Source organism: Numida meleagris, chromosome 8, assembly GCF_002078875.1.
Source record: "Numida meleagris isolate 19003 breed g44 Domestic line chromosome 8, NumMel1.0, whole genome shotgun sequence".
NCBI classification, from domain to species: Eukaryota; Metazoa; Chordata; class Aves; order Galliformes; family Numididae; genus Numida; species Numida meleagris.
This window is the reverse complement of record NC_034416.1, coordinates 13,195,144-13,214,114: the sequence shown is the minus strand read 5'-3', so window position 1 is coordinate 13,214,114 and position 18,971 is coordinate 13,195,144. Positions and strand designations below refer to the sequence as shown.

At 42.7% G+C, this 18,971-nt stretch overlaps 1 protein-coding gene across 2 annotated transcripts in view; it reads right to left on the bottom strand.

Annotated features, from left to right (window-relative positions):
- The window catches only part of TRPC5 (transient receptor potential cation channel subfamily C member 5), a 91,350-nt gene that overhangs the window by 60,242 nt on the left and 12,137 nt on the right, over positions 1-18,971 (bottom strand). Inside the window, exons 1-2 of one of the 2 annotated variants that reach the window (XM_021406438.1) lie at positions 5,196-5,280; positions 2,353-2,751 (exon numbers count right to left, since the gene is read on the bottom strand). In XM_021406438.1, the coding sequence (XP_021262113.1) occupies positions 2,353-2,730 (378 nt within the window). In that variant the 5' untranslated portion in view covers positions 2,731-2,751; positions 5,196-5,280. Of the gene's footprint in view, positions 1-2,352; positions 2,752-5,195; positions 5,281-18,971 lie in introns of those variants that run through there. The other variant, XM_021406437.1, reaches the window with a different exon arrangement.

Below are 18,971 nucleotides of genomic sequence, written 5' to 3'. Positions count from 1 at the left end.
CAGGAAAACTGAACCTTATGTACGTTTCATGAACAGATTATCCTAAACCTTACATACAAATGCTATTAATGCTATCTTACAAATTCTTTATCCAGGCAGAAACTATTCCAAGAGGTGTGAATTTTGGTAATTACTCAATCAAAAAAAAAGCAGGTTTCTGTATGTTTTTAAAAGATATAAGTAATTGATAAGGACAAAGTTGTGCTAATCTTACTTAACAGGTGCTTTTTGTGAAAGTAATTAGGTTTGGGATTCCCCAAGGACTTTGTGAGAAAGGGTCCAGCAAAGATAATTACGGAATGTGCGCTGATACTAGTCTCAAATTAGCCTCAGGAAGTCATGTTCTAAAAGCCCTCAAATATTGGGTTTGTGATTTGACAAGCTTACCTGAGCATCCCAACTTTGCTTAACTAAGTACTTCTTTCCATTTGCTGTAATATGACTGTACATGAAATTAATGTTAATTACCATCACCACATGGACAATCAGTGAAACTGGAGAAGAGAAAGGCCAGTCACACAGCCTTCTACTGACAACACTTCCTGCAGTCCACAGAAGACCCTGAACCACCAGCTGGAGAAGTTAATTCTGGTTTCTACATGGGATCATGCATCAAGCCAGCACCAGCCTAAATTGTACCACTGAAACCTGGTCTTGCAACAAACCTTGTAAATAAAGCTGAAACTGGCACTGCATCTCTTCTTCCACACATATTCCCCTTCAAGCTGTAAACTTTGGAGCAGATATAAAGCTAGCTAGAGAACGAAAGCTGCACACTGGCAGAGTGATAAAAATAGAAAAGAAAAAGAAACAGGCCTACTACGAAATGCATCATTGACATAGAGATGGCTGGCGATTAGTTTCAGGTGCAATAAATCCATCTTATTTCACAGGCCTCTGTTCCTGTCAAGTTATGCCATCAAGGCTTTGAATTTGAGTGGACAGAAGTTTTGGTGTTCAAGAAATCTTACAGAAATCCACAAGAATCCCATCCCTTGCTTTTCATGATATTTTAGGAAAAACCTGTTATTAGTCTGCAATAATTACTAGCAGTTCCTCATGCTACCTAGGAAAACATTCAGTAATGTGATCTATCCTTTCCTTCAGTTCTACTTTCTGCTACACTGGGGTATAGGATGATCAAACTTTCCAGAAGATCGATAAAAAAAAAGGCTCATTCTTCATCTGTGGCTCATGTCTTCATACTTATATTTTGACACTTTAAAACCTACAACTAATGTTTCAAAGTTTAGTAGAAGAGATTCTCCATCTCTTTAAGGCTTACATCACATTGCTATAGCATGCTGAAAGTTGCTGTTTCTAAATACTAAGCACTCTTGAATGTTGTCAGGGTTGATCTGGAGTGTTTCCTATTTTGCTTCGACTATGTAAAACTGCTATTTAAAAGCTATGGACTAAGGCCATACCCGTTGAAGAAATTTTTTACAATTGAGTGTTAGTAATCTTTTTCTTCCTTCACATACAAAGGGCTGCATCCAAGTAGATTTCAAAACAGGACTTGCGAAATCAGGATCATTTCTGAAAGTTCCCTTCTAAGCCCTGAGCTTGTAAAAATTAACAGTGGTCAGTAATGCATATAAACTATCACAGTTATTGGCAGTGTTACACGTAGATGAAAAAAAGCTAAGGACAATGTGATACATGACACTTGAAATGATAAGATTTGTACTTTGTGTCTTCTCACAAAGATCTCTATATACCTTAGTGGTGGCTTTGTAACTAGCAATCTTTCCTACAAGACATAGCTGTTGATTGCTCAGATATACAGCACCTCAGCTCATGCTGTAATGTTATGTACGGCCCTGCATTTCTGAACTAGAGCTCCCCAGAGATGGAGACCAAGATACATGTCTGTACTACAGCTAAGTACTGAAAGCTAGCAGACTGCTTCCTCACTTACGATTATTTATAAGCTTATATGTTCTCAGGATTTACTTACGAAAAGCAATACCACTTATTAATATCAGTACAAGAGCATGGCAGTACTTCATATTTATAGATTGTAATATAATTTCAGACAGCCCCAGATTCCTTTACAAAGTATGTGTCTATAAATCAGCCTGGAAATCAGTATGTCCACAAACACTGTAAGAGTAAAAAGAACAGAGTGAAATTGAAAATGTTGAGTTAAGTCAGGTTGAGCATGTTTGCTCAGACAAGAAAGTTATCATCAAAGTACCACGTTCACTCTGGGCATTTAGAGTAATGATCGCGCATTAAGGACTTCCTTTTATGACTCTTGAACAGCACCTTCTCTGTGGAGAATCTCTTTCCTAACACAAGATTTTATTCAGGTAACAGCTTAAAACTGAACTGAAACACTTGACCAACCTGTTTTTCACCACTTGGCTTCCTGTAATTCAGCAGCAGCTCCACAGCTCCCACCACCTCTTTCCGTATTGCATACAGCAGAGCATCTCCCACATACACGCAGTGGCTCAGAAGTAACTCCATGATCTCCAGATTTTCATTCTCTATGGCTATTAAAAGGGCACTGCGACCAAGAGGATCCATACAGTTAATGTTGATGTTGTAGTAGATTTCCGCTTCTTGTAAAGCATGTTTCACACTGGCATAGTCCCCCTTCTCCACAGCACTGAGGTAGGCCTTCTCTTCCACCGAGAGCTCTGCCTCCGCTCTCACAATCTGTAGTGGGATCCGATCTCTGTATGGTGAATAGTTTACCTTTTTGTAGTATAGCTGGGCCATTGTTCATAGTGACCAGGCAACCTGTGGGGGAAAAATAAGTACGCTTAAGTGATAAAACAGACAAGCAACCCCTATCTTTTCATCATGGGGGACAAATTTCCAAAGGTCTGTTGGAGTAACAGCTTCTGATTGCTTTTTAAGGTGTTTCATTCCCAACAAAATAACTGTAACGCTCCCTGACCAACCCCACGTTAAGGGGCTACCTGAAAAATTTAAGGTTACGCTACAGCTCAAAAGAGAATGACAGACACTCCATAGTTTAAATCAGGTTTGAACACTATTTCATTGCTTTCTTTTCACTCTGAAAAGGAGTGATCTTGTTTATTGACTATTTACCACCTGTAACTAGGTAGATTTCTCACCTTTGTTTTTTTCACCGCTCACTGTTCTTTTCTTCCCTCCTTTTGTTCACTGAGCTAGGTCCTCAAAATCGGAACCACCAGTGATAGGAGCTGCTGACTTACATCCCTTGTTTACAGCAACAAGATTTCTTTTGATTATTTTTGCTTCTTCTTCTATGTTTCCATCTCTTAAAATAGTTTTCATTTTTCCCTAATGTTTACTTTTTGACTAGGTCACAGAGTTATTTTTAAACTGTGCATGTTTTTTAACATAATTTCTCACTCTGCATTTATAAATAGGACCTAGATAGGTTGATGGAGAAAGACCCCACCTTGTCTTCCAGGAGCAGTGATGTTGTTTGTAGTCTAGAAAAGTGAGAAGTAGTAAATCCTGCCCTGGAATGAGTGCAGCAAACTGAAGGAATGATTCACCAGCCACTCCGTGGCTCAAAAAGCTTAGGAGGTGACCAAAGTCATAGGAAATATGGGAAGATATTCACACACACACACACACACACAAAAAAAAAAAAGAAACTGTGGTAGTCTACCTCTGTTTGGCATCAACAAACCACACCAAATCAGGACCAGGGATTTAGGCAGCTGTAACTAATTCAACTAATTCGATGACTTTTTCCCTTGCCTTCCCTAAAACACGATGGTTTCTGTAGAAAATTAGCCAGAATGTTATTCCATGTTATTCCTCTATCCAGGGGAGAGGTAATGAGAAGCACGATCTTGTGGTTCAGGAGTCGAACCAGGACTGCGGTGCTGGGGTTCTACTTTCACCATCCCCCTGCTTGCCAGAGGGCAACCATGTTCAGCACAGCCCATTTGCATTTCGCCTTCAGTTCCAGAGTTATGGGCCTGGTGCAGAGGGAGTGGGTGGATCTGAGCTCCAGCCCAGCTGACACTGCAAAACAGTGGGTGGCTGTAGCACACAGCAAAGTTACATCTGCGAAATTTCCTGGGGAGCCAGAGATTTGTAACAACGAGTTTGGCATACCAAAAAATGTACTCTCTCAGTGTCCTGGTTTCTTATAAGCATGAGGAAAGTTTTTGTTATGTTTCAGGAATTATAGTTCCATGCACATATGCTCCAATCTGATGGCACACCTAAGATCTGCATACAAACCACTGAAAATGTACTGGCTTTTTTTTTCCCGATTTCTAAACTAGTATCTTATGGGAATCTTCGTTTAATGGATCAACTGTGGGATTTGTGTTCTGAAAGAATGTGATTTAATCAGGCAAATCAGTGTGCTACGACAACTGTCAGCAGAAAAAGCCATCTCCCAGTTTGGTCAAGCAAGAACCAATACAGTCTTTGGGAAAGCAAGAATGAGTCCCACGGGGAAGGGAAGCTTTGTGCCCTTGTGAAGATGCAGCTTACAGAAGCAGGGACCACAGACAGGTGGGACTGGTGCCAGGGCACAGTAGCTCTGAAGCTTCCCTGCATGGAAGACTCCAAAAAACCCAAGAGATTCTGACAACAAGTACAGCTGCTAAAGTGGAGCCTGATATTTTTCACTGCTCTTGAGTTTAATTGAATGCTTTGTAGATGGTGAGTAACATTTGCAGTGAGTTATAACAAATGTCACCTTATGAAACATCATGCCAGCATTGGTTCCCTTTCCTTTCCAACTGTCTTGTAGAAATAAAAAAAAAACTTCAGATATCTTAACTCCTCAGCAAGATTCCATCTCCCACTACAACCTCGGTCCAAGAAAGTACTCCTTCAGTACTTCAAGCACAGAAGCTGCAATAAAGCTAGATAAGAAAGACTCACAAGATGATTTGCCTTGAACTCTTCTCACGCAATCATGTGCGTAGCCTAACGCAGATTGTCTACTAGGCTTGGAAACAACTGCATGCGAGTGTCAGAACTAATATATTTCTGCCCGGATTACATGGATAACTTCAGCTAAATGTGGAGCTGTTGAGCAACCACTCAGGTGAGATCCAGAACAACTACAGACAGATTTTCCAAACCTGGCGCCTTTCTCTTCTGAAACCAGAGAACAGAGCATCAGCCAAGCACGTGCAGGCACTCCAACATGGAACAAATGACCCCACTGACCCCGAGGATCACTGTCTCTCTCTCAGCCTCCTCCCAATGCCACTGACCTCCTGGAAGCAGCATCAGTTGGTGAAAGAAACAACCAACACGAGCATATCCTGGACCACTTCTTTTTTCCAGCGTGGTACCAATGCCTGCTCAACAAATGAGAGATGACAAAAACATGGATGAAATTCAGATAAGAAAAGGGGTAGGCAAGCCCCAGGTGCCTACAGAGAAAAAACAGCGAAAGCAGCAAAAATAAAAACAGTTGCATTAAAATTTTGTAATCTGTGCAGAAAGCCTGAAAACACACGTATTCCATATGACTTCTCTTTCCAGGAGGCATTTTCTAATACCTGAGTTAATACTTGGGGCAAGGAAAGTTTTTTATTTGTTTATTTACACTTGATTGCAGGTGTATCAGAGAATATCCGGTGGCTGGCTATCTGCAGCACAAACAAGTGTAGAAAATGGAGAGAATCACATAGCAAAGATAAGAGGGAAGATGACTTATCACTCATTTTAAACTATTATCTCCCTGCAGTTGAGTCTCTCTTTTCTGTAATCTATTAGTCCAAATCTCCAAGCCACTTGAGCCAGACACAGCTTGTGTGCTGCCTGGCAAAGGAATGAGAGCTTGAGCCCTTGAAAAGCAGCCATACCTGGCAGAAACAGCTTGTCTGGCATGCAGAAGGAAGGCTTCCAACTGCATTCGTCTAATGACACAAAATGGCTTTTCTATCCCAGCAAAAATTTCTCAGCATCGTCCAAGACTCAGGTCAGACATAGCCATGCCCTGCATCAAAAGGGACACATTCCTCTCTCTGGAGAGAGAAATAGCATTAGAGCTGCAACTGCTGGGTTTGTGAGACCTCCTGCTGCCTGCTTTTGGACCAGACTCTTGAGATTAACACATTAAGATCACAAGGGGACAGTTTTATTTCAGAGGGCAGCAGAAAGAATGAAAACTACCTTTTCTTTCTGCTATTTCTTGTAGGAGAAAACAACATGAAAATTGCACCAAGTTCTGATCAACGTGCAGCAGCACAAGAAAGGGCAGCCTGAGCCGAGTGAGGAGAGGGCAGAGAGGACAAGGGGCCAGGGAGCAGCACTGAATGACTGCCATCCTTTAGAGGGATGTGGTTAGAGGACAGATAGCCAAAGGTCTCAGCAGCACTGCCTTTCCCCACTGAAATTTTCACGAGTTTTCACTACACTTTTTTTTTTTTAAAAAAAAAGGAACTGCCCTCTCTTGTACTGTACTTGACAAGCAATGCACACCCACACGCCTCCGCATCTCATGGGAATGAGAATAACCTTCACGAAACGGAAGGAGTAAAACTGAAATGGTGGGAGCCAGTGCCAGTTTACAAGCGAGCAGCCACCAGGCCCCTTGGTATCCTTCCTGGCTTTTATTCGCTTTTATTCTCACTTGTCTTTTCTTGATGCTGATGAAGCAGTGGAAAAGCACCTGATTCCTGAGCTCTCTGTGCATGGAAGCAGCAGCGATTTGCAGGGGTCCTGAATTTAGCTGTAGGAGCTGGTTGCTCCCAGCTGATGAGAGCAAATCAAACAGCGGATCATGAATGCAGATCAATAGACAAGAGCTACCTTTCCACTTGATGCGACTCCGTGTGAGCAGCCAACTCACATCGCACATTAGAGCAGACAACAAAACACCCCATCCGCCAAGCTGCAAATAGAGCGGCTGGTTGTTCCCTCCCACTAGAGATTCAGTCTGATACATGTTGGCAAAACTGTGTGTGTGGCTTTAAATGTCACCACAGCTTCTTCCTCAGATCTGCAGAAGGGTTCATGTGCTGGAAAGCCTGCTTGTACGAGCCCAATAGAAGAGCTGATCTCCTGCAGTACATTTTGCTTCACTGCCTCTCTCCATCCTTCTCTCCAAGGCTTCTACTTCTTTTTAGCATTTCTGAGAGAGTGTTTTCCTCATCTGGTATTTCTAAGCTGGACCTTCAGCTGTGGCAATCATGGACCACAGCTGCTCGAACGGCCGGACTCCTCCGTCACACCCCGGGGCTGTGCGCTCAGCAGTATCGATCTTTTTGGAAAAGGTTATAAACCTGAGTTATGAAATAGTCCAGAAGGGCCACTTAGGTAAATAATATTGCATTTAGTTAATGGACCAATTGAATTTGTGATTGGATCCTTCTTTTAAGTGCTCTAGATCTTATTTACTAACAATGCCTGACTGATCTTATGCCTGCTATAATCTGAGGAAATAAAATCTACTTTATAACATTCTGCAATTGCTTTTCTTCTGCAAAGATATTCTTTTGTCCCAGAAAATTGCTTTTTCTATGGAGTTTGGTGGAAACTAGATTGCTACCCTAAGTTTCTCTGCCTCTCATGATATTTCTGCATCATGCTCGCCACTGATCTCATCAGAAGCAAGAAGTTTTTCCTGCACTACTAAATGTAAGAAGAGCCACTGCTGAATAAATGTACAACCTCCTAAGTTTTTGAATATTATAAAATTGCAATGACCTTCTGGTACATACACCAGTGTAAATTTCCTTTAGCAAAAGCTTTATGATCTCAGAAAGTTTATATTCAGCTCCTAAGTTATAAAAGATCTATCATTCCCCTGGAATAAGTGCTTCCCAAAACTTGCAGAGTTGCAGTCCAACATGAAAATGAGAAACTGACAGCTAATAAAACTGAAGATGAGTAATCTGGTTTCGCTGCCCAAGCTGAGTGAAAGGGAGAGCACTAATAGAGAAAGTGATAAAAATGCAAGGCTACAGTTGTTCATGATTCACATTGGTGGATACGTCCTTAGAAGATGAGGAGAAAAATTCTTCTTAGAACATTTTTCACTCATCATCTCTTAAGGCACAGTTAAGAATAAATACAGTCACTGAAGTACTGCATGTAACCTTCTAATCTGAGAATTTTTTTCTTTTTTTTAAATAAAAGAAGACAACCTTAAACTTCAGATTATAGATTTAAAGAAGCCAAAAAAGAATTATCTGCCAGTAACTCAAAATGTCATTATTTGACTCAAGTCCCAACTGCAATTCTGCTCTTCCTGGGTAGGATGACAACTATCAAAGATATATATGTTTGATTTGGAAAGGCCAATTCTTTGGTGTAATTCTCTTCCGCTGCATAATCAATCGATGAGTCATGACTAACTGCATATGGGTATGCATAGATACATATAGATATATATATTAAAAAAAATCATTACAAAAGATATCATGGATGTAGTACACCATCGGGCTTATGAAAGCACCTGTTCTTCTCTAAGTAATCAATGGTGTTAACTAAAACTTAGGCATCTAACTCAATTCTTAGTCTTCTGGCAATAGTGTGCTAAATCGTGTCAGTCCAGGACACCTACAAGGCCACCTAATGCTGGAGGATGGAATTCTTGGCACAGCTGAATTATCTATGAGACAAAAAGCTCTCCCTACTGGGCAAAGCCTTCCTGAGAGCCAGTATGACTATAGATCAGACTTGCCCAGGACATAAGGAGCACTGCTTCATCTACCACTTTTTCACTTGGTCTGACCTTGCCTTCTCTCAAGCTAAGGAGCACACTTAACTATGTTATTTCAAGGGAAAATAACAAACCAATGTGCTCTACCACATATGCTTAAACCCTAAAGCCTTAAAAAACAGCAAGCAATGTGAGTCATGTTGTCTTGGTAAAGAGCTGAAAGGCTCTCTTATGTTCTGGTGATGACTAAAGACTTCAGGAACCTATAGAGAACACTGCACAACTGGCCTCAGTACCAGGCTGACCTCTGCAGGCCTAAAACATCCCACGGGTTTTGTAGGAGCTTTTGTAGATGCAAGGCTCAAGCACAGCACATCTCTGCGGGACCAAAGCCACTTAGCAGGCAGCCAAGGCTGGTTTTCAGGGTGGAGAAGGAAGAGTACCACTACTTCACTCATCTGCAGATGTAAGAATGGAAAATGCGTAGAACAAATACAAAAAGTTTTCCTATCTGCTTTAGCTGGAAACAAAACTGACAGGTGTGCCAGCATGATAACCTTTTTTCCACACCTGAACTGACCTGACCTTAGAGAAGAATTCGCATGGTAAGCCCACACATTTAGAAAGGTCAGGCTCCTGATTTTCCTTGCCTTTCTCTTCAAGCCAGCTCTGAGTTTTGCTTTGTTCTTGCTAGGTTCCTCTGCTGAACTCACTGCTTCAGTACTCAAACCCTTCATTGGGGTGAGGACAAGAGCAGCCTTCCACTTCACAGGACCAGGACATTGCCATAAAGCTTTTCTCTGGCGAGCTGCAGCAGGCTCCCACCGACCCACTGCTAGCAACCATCACCTACAGCAACCCAGAAACATCACTCTTCCCTCTGTTCCCCATCTCCACCTGCTGAGCTTGACGTGCCCTTCAGCAGAACTGTATTCCAAAAAAGCATTGTCCAGAGATTTACAATTTGTACCTCTGAGACTTAAACAAGCTTGTATTTCCTCAATGGGAAACTTATTTAACATGCATTTCTGTGTATTTTAACTGCATTTTAAAATGCACAGAGTAACAACAGTTCAGTACACACACACTTGCTACATTTTGTGGGCAGGCTGCTTACTTCATCCAGATGAATAATGCCCTCAGTTTTAACAGTGCATCAGAAAAACACTTTTTTTTCCTCCCCAAAACAGCCCTTCCATGGAAGAAAATGACTTGCATTTGCCTGCGTATTTCTGTTTCCTGCTGCTCCATTTGCACATGGCTCCCAAGGCCTTTTGCCTGAGGCAGGATATACTGGTGTCATTTACAGGTGAAAAATCACCACAGGAACAGTACTGGGAACACCTTAGTTTGTGTTACAGCCTCCATTAGCTGCTATCTCAGTGCCCACGTTAATGCTTCTTTCAGTCTAGTTGCACACAAGTTGTTGCAGCATTTCATACAAATCTGGACAGGCCCTAGATAAGTGGGCTTAAACCAGAACCATTACAGCCTGGGAGCAAGCCTGTACCAGGCTATCAGCCTTATGCTCTGCAAGCAAATTCAACAGCAATTTCCTTTACTTCGGAAATGATGGTGAAAGCCAAAGCTTGCCTGAATTTATCAAAACAAATTCTATGTACACATTATAAGTGTCTGCATTCCAGGAAAGTTGCTAATACGTCTGACTTCACAGTACCTTCAGTTGTCTCTGGACAGCAATGAAAAGGACAACTACTCCTTCACCAGGAGATGAGTGCTCAGCCGAAGCAGCTCTGTGGGACAAGGGCCCTGAGTTCAGGACAAGCAGCATCCCACCTACCTCCAGCTCAACCTCTGTGATCCCTGCATGGTCTGGGTAGTCTAGACTTGGTTACACCCATCCTGAAAGCAACACACAACTTCCATCACAGCGATGGAAGATGATGAAAGAAAAAAATTTCAAAGGTACAGATCAACTGCAAAGCTCCTATATGGGAGGCAGAGGAAGGGGAGCACTGACTTATCCCTGTAGCATTTCAGTATTACCTAAATATAAATTAGTCTGGGCCACTAAACGACCTCCTGGGGATGGAATGGCTCCAGTGCATGCTTTTAGCTACTATTACAATGGAGTATTTACAGCTTGCAACTTTCCCACTTCTTTCCACACACCCACTGCCCAGGTGTGAACATACAAAAATGTATTGTGAGGAGCCCTGGAATACATTCACAGTGTGCATCTTTGCAAATGCAGACAAAATGGAAAGCTTATTTTGTCCGTCTGACGTCACTGCTTTATCTCCTACTCTTTTGAGATGGGCTATCTATTCATTTTTCACCTTCTGAAAACAGAAAAGAGATGTCAACCGAACTGAGAAATACTGTCAAGTAATCCACCCCACTGTCTTATCTGCTAATGCAGCACTAACGTGGCGTGACATCATTATCATCTCTGTGCTCTACGTCCACTGTTTCTGCGCCTGCTGCTTGCAATCTCGAGCTGCTGCAGCTAGAGAAGAGATTTTGTTCCTGTTCTCACTTCTTCTCAACAAACATTGTAATAATTTCTTCAATCAACAAGATAATCTCTGAACATCATCTCAGGGAGAGCTGATGGCAGTATGGGCTGTTAGACCTGCCTCGGCCTAGCTGAAAGTGCAAGTAAACCACCCACTCACTGAAGGAAAATACAAGATTATGGCACACTTGTCAGGATGAGGAAAGGGCAGCAGCAGTAAGCTATAAACTACCAACAGTGACAGCCGGTTAGGCTCTGTTTCTTGTCTCAGTAATGGGCAAATTTATTAGTGGTTACCAGCTATCCGTTCTGAAGAAGCCCTGCTGGAACTGTGCTCACTGGCACCTGTGTGAAAATACAGCCAGCACCCAACACACAGCAGCCATCACCTGCAGCCCCTCCGCTGACCATGTCCCACCTGCCTGGCCTGGAATGACCCACTATAACACAGTGGAGACCGAGCCTCATGGATTTCAATGGCACTACAACCACAGTCCATCTTTGTGTTTTTTTTGCACAAGTCAGGCCTGGTGTGAGCAACCTTCACTGCCCCTTCTATTTAGACAATCCCTTGGCAATGTGAGCGCCTCAGCTCTGTGCTACAGCGGCATTTCATAGGGAGATAGAAATAGCATTAGGGAAAAAAAAACCTTCATAGAAAGAAGGTGGAGGGGAGCTCCCTCTGACAATGATAACAAACAGAACAGCCTGCAGATAGAACAAACATGCAAAGCCAAATCCCGTTCATTAAGATAGCTCAGGAACTGCAAACTGGATGAAGATCCACAGAAAGACTGGAGGACATAAAAACACACCCATATACAACTGAGAAGTATTCAAGAGAATTAAGCACACGAACCTGCAAGACACAAATAAATGCTGCACGGAGCAAACTGGCATGGAAGAGGAGTAACGCTGTTACACTGCTTGTAAGCAAAGAAATGCATAGGACACATTGCTGCTTATATTAATGCCCTAATAAGGTTCCTTAAGAATATCTTCAGCATAAAACTTGTCTATTCAGTCACCAGATCACACTTATAAAGTCAGAGATTTGGGTCAGAGATCTGAAGGAGTAACCACGTTATTTCTTAATCTTTGCATACTTAAACTGTGCCCATCGGCTACCAGCTATAATAACATCCAGTTCTTATACAGCTTTTCAGCCACAGATCGGAGAGTACTTCTTAAAGGACAAAGTATTCATCTTCTCCTGGGAGGATGGATGAGAAATCTGCAGCAAACAGAACTGAAGGGATTTGCATCACTCTTTCAAGAAAACAAGTGAACTGGCCAGAATTGCCCAGAAATACACATTCAGATATATGCATGCATACAGCTTTACATGTGTAACAGATCCTTCAGTGTCTACTGAGACATAGCACAATGTCAGAGCAATCTGGAGCCTGAATGCCTCCGGGGGAGCTGAGTCACTGATCCCCTTTAGAAGGCTTATGAAATGCTCTTCCCCTGCCCTCTGCCCACACCTGCTCCCCACCTTACAGGCTGAGGATATGGTTAACAGCAATACTGCAGTCCCTCTTTGGGCATGAGCCTGAGGTGCCGGTGCCTCCTGACCCATGATCTTGCTGTTGCAAGGCTTCTAGCCCTCTCTTCCCATCTCTCTCCAGTCGTTCCGAAGCCCAACAGCAGTGATTTCCCACTCCTATGGCCCATCCTCCCAAAGGGCTGTAGTTCTGTCCCCACAAAAGGCGGCACAAGAAGTGACGATAAAAAACAGAAACATCTCACCTTGCTCTAACTATTCCACAGGGCAATCGTGTCACATGCTGCAGAAGCTACAGGACATTCTCTTGGATATCAGCCCTGATCTCCCTAAGGGGAACTTCTCCTATGGGCCTAGGATGCTTTTTTCTTCCTCCCCAAATTCTTGTCTGCAGTGTAACTTAATGCTGCTTCTTTTGTATTTTCTTTCTTTGAGATACCATTCTAAATTTTTCTCCCATTTTCTTTTGGATTTCATTTTGCAGTTTGCTTCCCTTTTCAGTTAAGCGTTCATTCAAGATATCTCAGCTTTCAAAAGACATCTGAGGTAAGGCTCATCAGTTCTTCTTCAAAAGAGATTTATTTTGTATGCTCCCAGTTTTAGGCTCAGCTACAGTATAACTGCAGGGGGTTCATGTTTAAACTGAGCTGTATTCCTCTGGCTGCAAGAGTGGAGCTACGCAAAGAAAATGCACAAATCCATAAATAAGGCTTGGCACGATTTCACTGCTCTACTTAATGCCGACATTTGCAAGTCCTGTTTTCCCAAACCTCTTGCTTCCAAATCCCTGCACCTGCTAATTTCTTAATTCTGTTTTCAGTCAGTTTAGGCTTGTGTATTCTTAATTATGTTAATGAAGGATAAAGTATTTAAAGTATTAACATTTCACAAACTTTAAGAAGAAAACAGTTAACAAATACCTTACCCCCGGGTTTGCTTTCAGTGCTGGATTTACAGACTGGTCCAGGGTGTTACTTTTTCTCTCCCAGACTCAAGCAGATATCCTGCTCTCCCTCTTGCATCTCTTCCAACACAACTTCGCTTTTCCCTTTTCTATCTGATCTCTGCTGAGAGGAAGATCTTGCAGGTTAATGAGAATCACCCCTGAACTGGTAATTACCACAGCTGTCTCTGCTAGTTTTCTTTTCCTCTCTTGATATCGATCTCCTCTCTCCTCCAAGGCACTGTGAAGGATCTTAGCTTCTACTCTCTTCCAGCTGGTGCTCCCAACTTGTATCTGGAACTTGCTGCAGGTTATCGGGATGCCACAGTCCTCTGTCCCCTTCCTGTCCTTCAGGCACCTCTCACATCCCTCTGCCAGGTAGGAGAGTTACACTTCTGGCAAAGGAATGCAGCATTAAACACTGCACGGTCCCTACAAAGGGGTAGCCGAGGTCTCTCCTCCCCATGCACCCCTACGTTCAATGCACTGCTCTTCTTCTGCTTTCCCTGAATGCTGCTTTGCAGAACCGGTTTGTTTTCCTGGCTTCCACATAAAATGTAGGTCAGAGCCATGGTAGACACACATCAAAATTGTGATTTACTGCACGAGAAAAGAATAGTGAGTACTGAAGCCGCAAAGAAGAAAGGTGACTAATTGCTTAATTTACCCAAACAACATCCAGATGCAGAATATCTTTGTTCTTGGCTTCTTGGTTTATCTTCCTTTATGTGCATGCCCAATACACCTTTTGCTGTGCTTTTTATGTGCCTGTCTTTCCTGGATGCCTACATAGAGCTGCTAAATCATAGATATACAACGTGCAGGATATCATTCTCACCGTCTCCCTGAGAAGACAGCATTGTTTCTTACAGTACAGATGGCTTACAGATTCTGATCTCTGCCAATGGAGCAGCGATGCACTCCCTGTAAAGTGACTGAAAGGAAGTGTTTTGGCATTAAGATTGAGATTGAGAATAAACCATAGCACAGAGTCAGGGCCGAGCAAGCCTCAAGAAGGCCACTGAAGCCGTATCACTCCCACCAGCATATCAAGGAGTTGTTCCACCCCAAGAAAGCATCTTTCCCCAGGGTTGCATGCTCTTTATAACTGTTCTCAGTCTGCACGACTAGACGCCACTAGATTACAGTCATACCATGCTTGTCACTTCCTTGGGAATCTAGCCACATTTTCTAGGGTTTATTTTCAGCCTTGAGCTTTGGGAGTTCAATAATTACAAGAGATGTCGTCGCCTTAAAAATTTAGAAAAAAAAAAGGGGGAGGAGGGATGAATAGAGAAAAGGGGAGTTCTAGCCTCTAGGGTGTGAAGTAAAGAGCGTGAGTCACTGAGTGAACTTCACTAATGCAGAAACCAGACAGAAAGTGCCCCAAATTCTAGGTTTAAAAACCTCATTAACATTAAGCCAAAGTTTGCAGATCTGAGGTGTGGAGTAGAGAGGGGAAATCTGTGGCTTTGGAGCCCTTGGCCTTGGCAGTACCATGGCTGCCTGACTAGGGCATGCCAAACCTTCTCTGTGGGACACAGCACCACCTTTTCTGTGAGTCCTCTCCTGGCTGGAAGCAAACAGCACGGTCTGTACAGCGAGAGATGTTTTTGTGCTCTGTTGTGGTCTCAGCCAGGTCAGGGCAGAAGTAGCATTTTGTACTCTGATTCATGCTCACACACTTAAGGATTGCCCACTCTGCTATTTATTAAACTACAAGGGTGTTATCACTCAGTCAACACAGTGCAGAAGCAATTACTGAGCGTTCTCCATGAAAACAGCTCTGTAAATCCATCGAATCCTGCCAACTAGATATCATACACCCTTGTTCACATGTAGCCTGAGAGGATCCCTTTGACTCAATCAGATGAAACAACCACCAATTTAACACCACTTTTGGCAGAGAAGAAATGCATTTCCACACATGCCCACTTATAGCCAATGCCTGCTGAGGCTTCTCTACTGCAAGACACTTCTATTACTGCCATGCAGAGCTTAAAATCAGCTGAAAAAGTGTGTTACACACGAGACAACTTTATTTAAGCACAGCCATAACTGCAGCTATAGACAGAAATGCAAACAGCATCTACATTACCAGACAGGCACTGTTTTCAAATTTCCTTCATTTTTCTTCATAGTCCTGGGCATAAAAGCCCTCACCCTGCAAAAATGGGAGTTTGCTCTTACTAGCAATTCTTGTTAAGGCTCCCTTCAAAACACAAAGTATCACCACCCCCATTTCTAGGCAAAGAAAAGCCAGGAGACGTTGGACTGAAGCCTGGGTCCAGCAACTCATTTCAGTCCAGGCTCACCTTTACCACCAATTGACCACTGGAGTACATGAGGAAGACTTGCAGAAGAGTAAGGCTTCAGGGTGGCACAGCTGTTTTCCCTGCTGATGTTTTCTCTAGAACCATGCACTGGAGCAGCAGATGTATGGTGACAACACACCGCCAGTCTCTTCTGACAGGCACTGTTCTCTTGAGTCTTCATTTACTTTCAGCTCCCTCTTGCTTTTTTTTCCACTCTTGATTTCTCATCTGAAAGCTTCCATCTATGATGGCAGTGAAGGAGTACAGAAAATGCAGGTATCTGATGCTTAAAAAGCTACACGAGTTAGCAGAGAGCCTGGGAAAGGAACAAAAGGCTCAGAGACACCCCACTCCATTCAGTGAATGGCTGGTTCTGGGGCACAATCATCAAGGTACCAATGCTGATTGCAAGTACGCTCCTTATACAAGAGACCAGATGGAGAGTCCCAGGTTTTCATTACCTAGCCTTCCTACTTGTACATTTGGGTGATGTTTGAAGATACTCTCAGGTATTTTGCCTGACCAAGATGAGGCCACATGTCCAAGGCTTGGGCATACGTGAACTGAACAGAAAAGGCATCAAGCTGAAGGCGTTCACTGAAACAGAGAAAACTCAGAGCCAGTGGATTTCAATTACAATGCATACTGCTGGAGGGACCAGAGCAGGTATCAGGTGCCACTCAGATGTCGTTTCCCCTGCCGTATGCTACTTTTATGAACAGAAACTGGTGAGACACTTCTACATATTGCTTGCTTGGTCTGACCCCAGTTCAAGACTCTAGACTACCTCCTACTGTGAATACAGCATTCAGAATGTAATCCTCACTTCCAGAACTACTTCCTGAGGAGCTGCTCTTTTGACATTGACTGGAGAACTGAGTAGTATCAAGCTAAGATCCCCACTGTCTAGCTACCTGAGGCTTAGCTCTCTGCAAATCTTCAAAGCTGTCAGGAGGGCTGGGGACGATCTGTGGGATCCACAGAATCAGCATAACCACGTCAGCAGAGCTTCTCACTGATCATCAAGTCTAAGGCAAAACAAGCAGAATTAACATGTGGGAAATGAGATCAGTCCTCAGCTCTGCTCTGACTTTTACTTCTCCTGTCAGTGCTGCGAAGGGTCTGGCAGCTCCCACCACAATCAGGTCTGTCTATCATGAAGGTGGGTAAAATTCTCAAGGTGATTGATTGTTTCCCAGAGGTTGGAAAAAAACCTGGGATTCTAGCTGAGATTTTTAGCAGCAGGATTTGATCTATCGGACAGCCACATCTCAGTGACACAGGAGGCTGAGGATTTCACAGCTGCCTTTCTGGTGCACCTTTGGGCAAATAAGTCTTCAGATCTGTGCTTCTGTTTGCTTCTCTCATTTGGCGTTAGAGTAAACAGCATCACTGGGGGCTACAAATAAGGACACTGAAACGCCCTGGTCTTGCTTTCTGTAACAGGAATGTATATAGTTTCTAAATATATTTATGTTTTTATATATATAGTTTTTATATATTTTTATATATATAGTTTCACTTTTTTCCCCTTTCTCCCGCCTTGAACAACTTGCTCTCACTGCATGGCTCTCTTTTTCAAGACACTGTCTGCACTGTTCTTTCCAGACACATAAAAGAGATAAAGTGTCTGATTAAAAAACAGATTCAAAAGGGTAAACCCAGCTTGTACAACAAGCAACTGGGAAAGATACTAAATGAAGACCTGGGGATTTCTTCAGTTACATTTTCAATGGGCATGTACGTGATGACCATGAATAGTTCTGTAATTTCAAGCTCTACGGTTAGCAACAATCCTATTTTACACATGTATTTTTTTTTCTTTATCTAACTGGCTGTTAGCATTCCTAAACACTGCCCATTAAATTTTATCACCTACAATCAAATTTTTGCAACAGTATAGCAAAAATGACTGAAAAAGAGTATCTATGAAAGACATAATGTTACATGCATCGTTGCAAGGGAAAATTGGGACTTTGCTCAAATCCAGAATTGTTCCTGGATGAACTGCATGACTGATGAAAATCACCAGCCTGATTTTGCTAGTGGGCACACTGACAAAAATCTAAACTTTCATCTACTCTTAAGAATAATCCTACATCCCTACTAGCTTCATTATATACAGAATTTGACACAGCTTCAACAAAAGTACTCAGGTCCACAGTTTTCTCAAGACCTTTTCATCCTTCGTGCCTGTTTTTGTAACTATAATAAATGAATGGTTTTGTATTTAGAAGCTAGTTTCAGCCAGCACAAGCATGCAAAAATAAATTAAATAATGAAATTTTTACACTGATGAATTAAGGCCAAATACTTACCGACATACTGAGGTTACATTTCCTAAGCCCTGTGTCCTAAAGTGCCATAACAAACCAGAATAACTCCATTTGATGTTTCAGTACTTCTGCCTTGGCATCTTTCCTCAGCTTCTCCAGTCCCTCTTACTGAGATTTTCATCCCCTGCTCATCAAATACCTTTGCACAGAACAGCTCGAGTGGGAAGCCAGACTCAGCACTGATTTTCCTGTGCCCTCCAGCAATCTGAGGAGCCCTCGCATTCTCTTTTTCAGCTGGATTTTTCTGTCAATGAAGAGCTCTTTCCAATTTTGTGTAAAATGCTTTAGGCCAGTTACCTGCTATTTGCTTTCTTGTTTGTGTACCTTCGGGCAGCAGATCTGGCTCCTTCCTTCCAAGCTTATTTTCAGAGCTACAGGTCATGTCCATCTTTACTGATTTCTGATCAAAACACTGTAGTGCAGACCTTACTGACTAACAGCAAGCACCTCTGACAGCCACAACCACTCCTGTGCAGTGTCTCCAGCTGGAACGGATGGATGCAGAAACCAAAACAAATGCAATTTCTACAGGCGTACGCAAGCACAGAAAACTAGCACCGTACAGTTCCTAGGGCAAGAACACATGTGCCCTGTTGTCAGCCCTTCTTGCAAGAGGGGTGTTTCACTTGCAGTGAGAACTGGTGCATCTCTTCAACGTGTTAGATCCCGTCCACTCAGGGATTTCTCGTCTCCAGAAATATACACTCAAACTTTTCTGTGATTAATTAACTCCACGTCAGCTTTGTAAGTGTCCACTCACGATGAAACCAAGCATTTCTGTGTTTGTTAGAAATG